Source organism: Aphis gossypii, chromosome 2 (genome assembly GCF_020184175.1).
Source record: "Aphis gossypii isolate Hap1 chromosome 2, ASM2018417v2, whole genome shotgun sequence".
Lineage (NCBI taxonomy): Eukaryota > Metazoa > Arthropoda > Insecta > Hemiptera > Aphididae > Aphis > Aphis gossypii.
This window is the reverse complement of record NC_065531.1, coordinates 1,073,743-1,084,772: the sequence shown is the minus strand read 5'-3', so window position 1 is coordinate 1,084,772 and position 11,030 is coordinate 1,073,743. Positions and strand designations below refer to the sequence as shown.

General features: G+C 24.3%; 1 protein-coding gene across 2 annotated transcripts in view; it reads right to left on the bottom strand.

The window, feature by feature from the left end:
* Positions 1–1,216: 1,216 nt before the first annotated feature.
* LOC114132735 (L-xylulose reductase-like) overlaps positions 1,217–11,030 on the bottom strand; it is a 34,488-nt gene continuing 24,674 nt past the window's right edge. Inside the window, exons 1-6 of one of the 2 annotated variants that reach the window (XM_027998280.2) lie at positions 7,862–8,056; positions 4,293–4,459; positions 3,207–3,453; positions 1,944–2,058; positions 1,524–1,734; positions 1,217–1,402 (exon numbers count right to left, since the gene is read on the bottom strand). In XM_027998280.2, coding sequence (XP_027854081.1) covers positions 1,299–1,402; positions 1,524–1,734; positions 1,944–2,058; positions 3,207–3,453; positions 4,293–4,437 — 822 coding nt within the window. In that variant the 5' untranslated portion in view covers positions 4,438–4,459; positions 7,862–8,056 and the 3' untranslated portion in view covers positions 1,217–1,298. Of the gene's footprint in view, positions 1,403–1,523; positions 1,735–1,943; positions 2,059–3,206; positions 3,454–4,292; positions 4,460–7,861; positions 8,057–11,030 lie in introns of those variants that run through there. The other variant, XM_027998281.2, reaches the window with a different exon arrangement.

The window sequence follows — 11,030 nt, the reverse complement described above, 5'->3', positions numbered from 1 at the left end:
TGTTTATTTCTTTTTTATTCTGTTAACACTTTTTCTCCCCCTAAACTTGCTCAAAAGTACAAGTATAGCATATTTTTTTAAAGGTAATGTTCTTGAGCTGGTACTTTAAAAAGGTTATTTTTGGATTTTCGAAACGGTACTCGAAATAAAAGCGGTTAAAGGAAAAAACCGTACGATATCACGATTTTCTAATATTAAATAATTACGGACGACTAATTACGGCTTTGTTTTTTATCATATAAACGAATAAAATTAAATAAAAAAGATCCCCTCGTCTCCTCAAAATCGTTTTTTATCGAATGCAATCATTGCATTCAATCGAATACCTACAGTAAAATTACACTATTCTGTCCCGAGGACCGAAGGGACGATGGACAAACATCCACCACCGAAATGCGCTGACCTACTTTTTTTAATAGTGTTATCATAACGATTTCCTGTAATACAATACATCAAATAAATAAATTAGGTATACCTACACAATTTACAAAATATTATATTATAATGTCATGGACTATTGAACTCTCATTACTTGTTTTGAATCTAAAATATTTAAAAAAAAAACTGACGATGATCAAATATAGGTATGTTTCAATTTAATTAATAGTAATAGCTACAAGTTATTTTAGCTACTTGTAAATGATAAAAATGTCCATCAGAAAAAGATAAAGGTGCTAGTATGAACTACAACTATTTATTATTTAGATTTTTAGATTTTCGGAATGAAGAAGTGTTTTTAGGAACAAATTAATTTGAATTATAAATTTGTATTTTGTAAGAGATAGCGACAGTTTCTAAATGGATAGAGTAAACACTTGATTAAAGTAATTAAAACTATTTTTTAAACTTAAGCTCCTATAAATTATTCTTCTTCATATCACAATAAAACAAGAACTATTATATTTTGGTAGTTATTTAGTTATTCAAGGATGAAATGACATACTTAATTAGTTTTATAGCAAACAAAATAACTAAAGCAAATCGTTAATTATATAAGACATCTATAAAACGATATTATTAATTTCTGTATATAAAAAAAAAAAACAAATTAGGAACTGTTGATTTGCAATTTGTTTAAAACACACCAGGTGAATTGTTTAGTTGAATATTTATTTAAAACATGATTAGGATAAAAGTTGTATAATCTTAAAAAATTCAAGTAGGTAAATCTTGTAAGGATAATAATAAAATGCATAAATACAAAATGTACATAATATCATTACAATTTAAACAGATTTTATTGTAGGATCTTATATTATATAATTATTTTATTACTTTCAACATTAATACCGAAATATTTATGAAGTCATATAACCGCCATCCACATATAAATTCAGGCCATTTATCATTGTTGAATAGTCGCTCAATAGAAATATCACTGCATTAGCAACATCATTAGGTACTATAAAATGCATTGTAAATTACTATAATATACATCTATTTTATACATTATATTATAAAAATATAGTTTTCAACAATAATAATGCAAAATGTTGAACAAATATTTTAATATTTCCACTTACCTGCAAATCTTCCTAATGGTATTCTATCCATAATCGGTCCTGACTTCTTTGGATCTGACCATGCTATCTTCCCCATCTTGGTCAATACAACAGTGGGATTAACATTGTTTGTTCTTATGCCATGAGGTCCTAATTCTATTGCCATTGTCCTTGTAATTTGGTTCAAAGCTCCTTTAGATGCGCAATATGATACATGATCTGGTATTGCTCGCTAAAAATGTTATTTTTTAATATTTAACACAATTATTTACCGTGAAGAATTTTAAGAAAAATAAAAGTCAGAACTACTTATAATTAATAAAAAATAATCAGAAGTGAAAAAAGTTTTTATCTAAAAAATGTTCATAATGTACTTACCTACATCAAATATGATAAACATAAAATATTAAATAATATAAAATATTATGAATAAATAATAACCTCAGATATAGTAGATGATACGTTGACTATTGACCCTTTGATTTTTTCAGAAATCATATTTTTAGCCGCAGCTTGGCTTGCTCTTACCACTCCTCTGGAGTTAACGTTTAATGTACTAGAAATAAAAATATAATTAAAATTATTAATTAATATATGTTATACTAAAAATATTATACTTTTTCAATTTTAGTGTAAAAGATAATTATAATTATAAATAACTCAATTAACTACTGTGAAGCTTGGATGTTTATAAATAGTACCTAATCAATAAAAAAAGTAGGTAAGTATATTAATTATATTATATTCATATTTATATGACACTTTAATTTATAAATAATATGAATTTTTATAATATTTAGTAAGTATCTATTAGGTACATAGGTACATTTTTTTTTGGAAAGTTAAAAATGGGTTCAAGAGGAAAATGCACCGACATTAGTCATTTTGCTTGGTATTTTCCAACTCTACCACATTTATTGCTTTAAAATAATTATCTATTAATAGTTTTGTTCAGTAATACTTAGATATAGATTATATTATATTTAAATTTCTTGAGAGAAATTGTGATTTGAAAAAACTTGAATTTATAGAACTTTTCTCTCTGTGCCTCTCCCCCAAAAACGGACGTTTTCCACCCAAATAGCATAATTCCTTCAGTGACAAGGTTTATATTTATTTAATTTACAAATCACTAAATTATTTTTTTTTCATTATTATTTATGTTCAAAACATAAAAATATGATTTAAATCGAACATCATAAAAAATAAAAATATATAATTTACTAGGTATTTATAAATATTACAACTAATAAACAAAATTAGGTAAATAATAATAATTATAATATCAAAAATTAATTTGACTAATATTTTAGATTTTGAACAATGCGATGAATGTATTTTCATTTTAAGATATTTTTCTTAGGTATCTTAACTTGAAAAATGTTTTCATAACTTTTAAACTAATGGGTTTTAATAAGGAATAATATTAAATAATAACGAAATTTATGAGAAAGTACCTAAGGTTAGGTAAAAATGATTCAAGAAGACGTCCAATACCGTAACCATTAGTCTTTATTGACTTATATGGTAAAAAAAGATAATAATTTATACCTTTCTGGGGTTTTGGATATTAATTTTGGAAATAAAAATATATGTATAACTTATTGCTTATTGTCTATATGCTATTTGCCGCTTATAACAGCTCCTAATGGCTAATTCTCTTTCTTTGTTAATAAAAACTAAAAAGTTAATTTGTATTCGTACTCATCCCATCCGTGTTGTGTCGTCTCCAAAAAAGGTTCAATGTGTGCCACTCCGGCGTTGTTTACTAAACCATGGACAGGCCCAATTTCTAAGATTTTACAATAAGTTGACTCCCAATCACCAATGTCCACGGTTATTCTGGTCATTTTTTGTTCAGCTTTACACGGTAGACTTTCTATATCTCTTCCGATTGCGAATACATGCGCATCCAAACCTAATAATCTTCCAGTAATCACTTTTCCCATACCTGTAAATATTAAAGAATAATTTACCAAAGGTGCAAGTTCATAGATGTTATATTCATTTTTTATTTTTAGTGGAAAAAAAGTAGATAATGAAAAAGACATAATATATTATCATTCGGTCACTATTTTATTGTAATTGTTGAGCTATTATTATATTTTAATGCTAGTATAGCTATAAAAAAAAAAAAAAAAAAAAAAATAGGTCATTATAAAGATAATTCAAAAATGTATAAAATATAAATAATAAAACAGTCATATAGAACTATAAAGCTAGAAGTTAGACGTATTGAACTGTAGACAATACTATTGTGTATAATGTCTTTACCAACTATACAAAATAAATTAGGATAATAAAGGTATTAATAAAGTTGGTGGTTATGAATAAAATTATTGAACTATGTGTTACTATGTCTGGGTGTTAACAATTTAAACGAGTCTGACAACTAATCAACCAGAAGGATTTGCTGAAATAAGATAGCAAGATAAGAACATACCTACTACTTATATATAGGTATGTTATGTGTACGTATTAATGTAAATATTACAATATTTGATCACGTTAATATTATGTACATATTGTTCATTATATAATATCCATTTATTATCTTGGAAATTCCACGAACTTAAAAATATTAATGTGACTACACCTATATAACTTTGATAATTTAAGTTTTGAACAATAAACTAAACAAAATACGATAATTAAAAATAAAAATAAAATAATATAGGTACATAATAATTCAATAAAATTGTAATATTTCACATCGATAACAAAAATCCAAACAAAAATTATAAAACCAAAAACTATAGCAATTTATTTAAATAATATTTTAATATTTACCTGCACCTGCTCCTGTCACGATGAAGCTTTTGCCTTTGAAATAATTTTCCATACTAGGATGCTTTTCAGCTATACCTCTGGATAAAATTCCCATTACGCAGCGGTTGTTGAAATGTGTTGATAACTTGTAGATTGAACGAAACATATTAATACTTTTTATTCTTCAACTAAAAGCAAAACAAATAATTTAAAAAAATTGTGAACAAGTGTCTATAGCTCTACTGTATGATGTTGATAGTGAGTTCTTGTGATAGATGTATTAAATTTGAATTCAATAATACATCCTTGTAAACAAAAAATAATTCTGAACAGAGATAGTCTTTCAGCCTATATTACTAACAGTAAATATTTCATGTTATGGTTTTTGATGTTGTCGTGTTTTTATTAGGTAAAGCAATTTAATTTACTATTAATATCTAATACAGTAGAGTTGGGGTTAAATTAAATTTTGTCGAACATCGCGTTTAAAAATTTAATAATATATATGTAATATGTATACGTAAAAGTTTGTTTCTACAAAACTATTTTATTTTATTTTTGAACAATAACACAATAATGAATATTATTATTCATAATATAGTTAAAATAATATGTAATTTCATCCAAATTTGATCTTCAAACGCTTTTAAAAATAAATTCTGCCTATGTAGGTACTTTAAATGTTTGTATATATTTTTAAGAACAATTTGTTTGGGATCAAGCTTTTTTACCAAACAAAAATCTTTTTTTTTAAATTTATTAAAATAAAACTAAATTAAAATTGAAAATTTTATCATATGATATAAAAAATGATCATATTATAAATATTTCAAATATCTTTGGCTATTCGTTTTTTAACAATAACAAAATATCAAAAAATCGTTTGAGGAGAAATAGTATTTTTATAGATAAAATGCAATTTTTTAAAAATTTGAACTTCAAACGCTTGTAAAAATGAATTTAACTTAACGCTTAACATTTTTTTATATAAATTGAAAAACTTATTAAAAAAATTTTCAAAATAATTTGTACATTTTCAAGATTTTTCGTATTAGTCGAAATAATAATTTAAACGCTAACCAAATCTAATATTAATGTTAAGCGAATTTTTTTTATTAAAAAAATGGAAATTTAAAACATCTCTAAATATAGTTTAAAATGAGTGAAAATATTTTAAAAATTATATAGAAAGTGATCATACAAATATTTGGTGACATTTTCAAGTATACTTATTGTTATTCGTTTTCGAGTTACAATATAAAAACAATTTTGTTAAAAACGGGATTTGTGTTAACATTTAAAGTTATTCAATTATATTGGTTAATTTTATTTATTAAAATAATATTATTTTATGAATCTTAATTTTGACGTATTCCTGTGACTATATAATTATACTTAAAAGTTATTACATATTAGTAAATATTAGTAATAGTTATATAATAAATAAAAAAAGTTAAATAAACGTGGTTGGAAAATATAATTAAGTTTTCATACCTACAAAAAAAGCTAGGTAATAAAGTTTTAAGTTGTTTTTTTCTTCAGAATAGCTAGATAATAAGTATTTTAGTAATTTACTATCCGTTTACCCATTAAAAATATTGTACCCTGATGGTGCTTTTGTGTAATGACAGTACCTATGTAAGTATAACCTAACCTATAGGTATACTATATACCTTTTTATACACCTATCACCAAAAAAATATCACTGTAAAATCAAGAGATTACCAATTACGTTCAACAATTTAAATACATATCAATATAATAATAATAGATACATGTTATTGTTGTGTTTGCATATGTGCAAATGTTGCCTTTTTATCTGTACCAGTAGTTAACAAGCTAACTAAACAAAAACAAAATCAACATTTTTCTAGGTATTTTTATTTAGACGTAAGACTTAAAACATTGCAAAAATTAGCATGTACCTATACCATAATATAGTGTACTCTTTATTATCCGTAGAATATAGTGGCAGGGTATGCACGGAAAAGCGAATTCCGCGAATAATGATTTTTTTCATTATACGTATAAACAGTTATCGAGTAATCATCGGCTATCACAATTCACAACCCAATTAAACTGATAATGATGTATAAATGTATAATGTAAATATATATATATATATATATTTGTATACATTTTACCTACATATATATATGCAGATGATTCCGCGAGAGGCAAAAGATAATCCACAATGTGAATAATCGAGAATACACTGTACTAATATTTATTTTCATATTTGTCTTAGCGTTAAAATTAAATATTGAAAATATTATGGTACCCATGATCATTGAGTTTAATGAATAAAACAAAGGTTTTAATAAAAGATTAATTAATAAGTATTTTAATAAAAATTCTGGTTATCTGATGTTATGTAAGTATGAAATTTTTTCTAAATTACCTGCTGGACGGATAACGAAAACAATTAGTACATAATACTATTATGAATATCATATTGTATTACGAATGGAATGGTATATTGAACTTTTAAACACTATTTTATAAAAATGTTTTTCTTTAACTTTTTGTTGTATAGGACCGCTCTTTTGAATCCGTTAAAGTTTTAACTCGTTGACTCGGGTTTTAATATGGTAGGAATTACTTTAAGTAATATATATTTAAATAGAAAACAATAAATCAGTAATACAATTAAATGTTAAAATACTAAGTTGGTAATTCAATTGACCATTTTATTTCATTCGAAAATTATTGTTTTATTGTAGGTGCGAGTGAAAGTGATGAAATAGAAATCTGAAGTTGATTGATGATTGTTGCCTAATTACATAAAATTCTTATAGATGTATACTATTAATAAAATATTTTTAAGATTATTCTAAAAAATAGTATAACAAATAACACACATCGTTTTTTGTAACTGTACCCTCCAGCCATCGCCGTTCTTATATATGACGTCACGATGACAGCGATTGGCTTATAAGAAATATTTTATTTTTGTTTTAGCTATCTACTATCACCGTTTATATAATATATAATTACTTTATTATAACCTGTGATAATACCGCTACGAGTAAAGGTAACTAAGAATTTAGCATTGAATTTAATTTATACTCAAGTTTATATAATTCATTAATATCAAAATGATGACTATTCATACATATTCAATCATCAAACGATAATAACGGGACTTATTGCTTAAAACTATAGACCTTATACTTACCTTACTAGGTATAAGGTCTATGCTTAAAATATATGTAAATACGGATGGCGGCTTATCAAAATAATTCTTGGAAGTATATCTAAAACATATAGGTACCTACGATTTTCAATTTCCTTCATTCTGCGGAGATTCTTTTAGTTTCTTGAAAAAATAATTTTTATTGCCTACTTATTTTTTTCATTGTAATTAACAAATAATATTTTAGGAATATAATAAATTAACCAACTCCTAAAACAGTTAATCGATCGTAATAAGATCAATAACGAACGAAACGAAAAAATAGTATTTGTGAAGTCGTATAAAAACAATTTTTTGGTGATGTAGGCAGCACCGAGAAAAAATATTTATAGTTTATACCTACATAAGTACCTATTAAATATTATTCAACATTGTATTATATTATATACTATACCGTGAATGTTCAGCTCTTGTTTTTTCAATTAGCTATTATAGCATACAGATAAATCGTAATTATTACTGGACGGTTTTATAATATAATATGAAATACTTCTGATTGCGTTTACCGTTTGATGAACGGAAAATGTAAATGGCGTTATAATATTATAATTATACTGATATATTATCATGGATGAACAAAACTGTATGGCTAGTAGCAGCGATTCGAGTGCACTACGGAGTACTTTCCGTTTTTATCAAGGAGTACGCATAATATTACGAGTGGTTGCGACTACCCCTCTATGGCACTATAGTGACTTGTCTTTGTTGAATACCACTATTTATTTTTCACCGTAGCGTCCAAATCATCCAAATCTACGTTATATAATAGATTGGTTTTCTCGACCTAGAGTGTCGGCTGTTCTGAGAATTGAGGTTATGTACGAATTTCAAATTCTGAACTCCTTCATTCCGGGTTTATTTTTATTAAGTAATGAATAATAAATGCTTTTTTTTTTAATTTTTCAATTTTGTTTATACATATCATTTGTCAGACGATTATTTCTATGTAAAATTAAACATTCAAACGTATTGACAATAAAACACGGTAACACCTATATTTACAAGAATTAGGCAGGTATAGCCTTACGGGAACGACCTGGGAAATATTTAAGAACGGGAAATTTTATTTGTTCAAGTTACATTTTTTATACAATATTGTATAGAACTTTTGGATTTAAGCTTTAGAATAGTTTTAAAATAATGCTTATATTTTTGTATTAAATGAAGATGAAGTGACTTTAAAAACCAAATGTATAGACTAATTAAAATTTATTGTAAAATTAAAATTTCTAATATGGATATAAAATATTTTATACAAATAAATGTATTAAAGTTGACAGTTTTCAAAGTTAACGTTAAAGTTAGTTCACCTGAAACCTGGTCAAACTGCAATGCCGTCCTATATAGATATGATAAATATCTCGTATTTACATGTTTATTATAATATATATTATATATTATTAATAATTTACGCGTAAGGTCTAAGACGATAGTGTTTATTTTTATTTTTTATCTGAGTTTTGCACTAAGGATTGGCTAAAATGAGTAATAACATCAATGTAGGTATACTATAAATACTAAATACTAAAAATGTTCGCAATGGAAATCTGTTAGTAGTTTTAGTCAGTATTATTTAGTAAATATTTTTAATTGCCTTTGTGATTATAACATGAATTAAGAATATTTTAATTCGTGGATTATAACAAAAGAGCCTTTCTTATCAGTAAAAGTCGTCGAGAAATATTTAAAAATATACACTACCTATCTAAAGAATAAAAGACTATCATTAAATAGGTATAATATAAAAATCTTTATATTATTTTTATTATGTAATTTCGTGTCTATGTTTAGTTTTTGATTTTTTTCAAACAAAACTTCGGTTCAAGACTTATTTAAACAAAATTTTTTTTTATATTTTTTCTTTTTTATAGATATTTATTTGTATGTGATTAAATAATATTAAATATTATGAATTATGATTAAATATAATATTTCAGTAACAGTACAAATTGAAAATGTGTTTAAAGAGGTAAGCAAGTGGGTAACATTCAACTGCAGGATAAGTGTTAAGTGGATGTGGATCACTGTGATAGATGTATTAAATTTAAATTCAATGATGTATCATTGTATATGAAAATCAATTCTGAGTGAAGACGGTCTATCAGTTTTTATCAGTACATCACTAAGACGAGTAAGACACTAAGTATATTTTATGATAGCTTTGGTGATATTGCTATTTATTATTTAAGTTATTAATTTCATTATTAGTAATACCTACAGCAAGTTGAATTAATTTTTTCATTTAAAAATATCATTGTATGTGTAAATTATAATAATATACGTATAAGTTTTAACAAAATAATAAATGAATAAATATCGTAATCCATAATTTAAACATGTTATTTTATCCATGTTTTAATTTAAAATGTCTATAAAATATATAATTGTATTGTATTTGATTTCAGTATAAATTACATATGAAAAACTATGTAGTCAATTTTCAAGTCTTAATATAATAGTATAATAATTGCACATTTTATAAATTTTCAACAGCAAAATGATTTTCGAATTTTTGTGATTTTGAAGATTTTTTTAAAATTTGAATTTAAAATGCTTATAAAAATAATTAAATAAATTATTCCTATGTATTTTAAATATTTTTACATATCTATAAGAAATATATGTGTGGTATCTTATAATACATTTCCAAGTTTTTTGACTGAGCGAAGAAATCATATAAATGTTTGGTGAATATCTATGGTTATTTGTTTTTTAATTAGGTACTACAAAATATTAAAAATGGTTTGAGTAGATAGTTATTTTACGGTTTAATGTGCAACTTGAACTTAAAATAATCAAAACAATAATTATTCTATAGAATTTTTTTTTTTTTATTATTATATGTTTTAATAACTTTTATATAATCTAATATTTCATTTTTAAATATTAGATATAAAAAAGAATTTGTAATGAATTTCTAACATCATAATTATTAGAAAATGTTCGAGATTTATTATTATAATATAAATTCATCCATCGCTCTGCTTAGAATGTAAGAAAAAGGTTTTATTCCAAAAATAAGAAAAGTCTGTTAAAAAAATGGAAATTATGTATGAGTTAGATATGAGGTAGGTAACTTCATAATTAGATAAAAGTAGAATCCAATTTAAAAATAATAAATAATATTCTAATATTGAAATAAACAACTATGTTTATTAAAAGTGTCATTTTTAGAGGAAATTTAGAAATTATTTATCTTTATGGGACTTATGTCTCATAAACCCAACCTAACCTAAGGAAGATAAATAAACATTAATTATTACGGTATCACATAGGTACTTATAATATATACAATATACATGTATTTATAGGCTTAGTTATATTTATCTACAATTTACACACTATTTAAAAGTAGTATTTTATAAACAGTGCATTATTACAACTTTAGTTATAACAAAATATACAATTTTTTCCTTTCGTTCAAAATATTATAAAAAATAAAAATCTATGGATGAAAACACTTAATAATATCGATTTGATACATTACAAAAAATCATTTTAGAATTTCCGGTGGACATCTTAGAGGTATTTGAAAATTATAATAAACTGCGACAAGGACACGT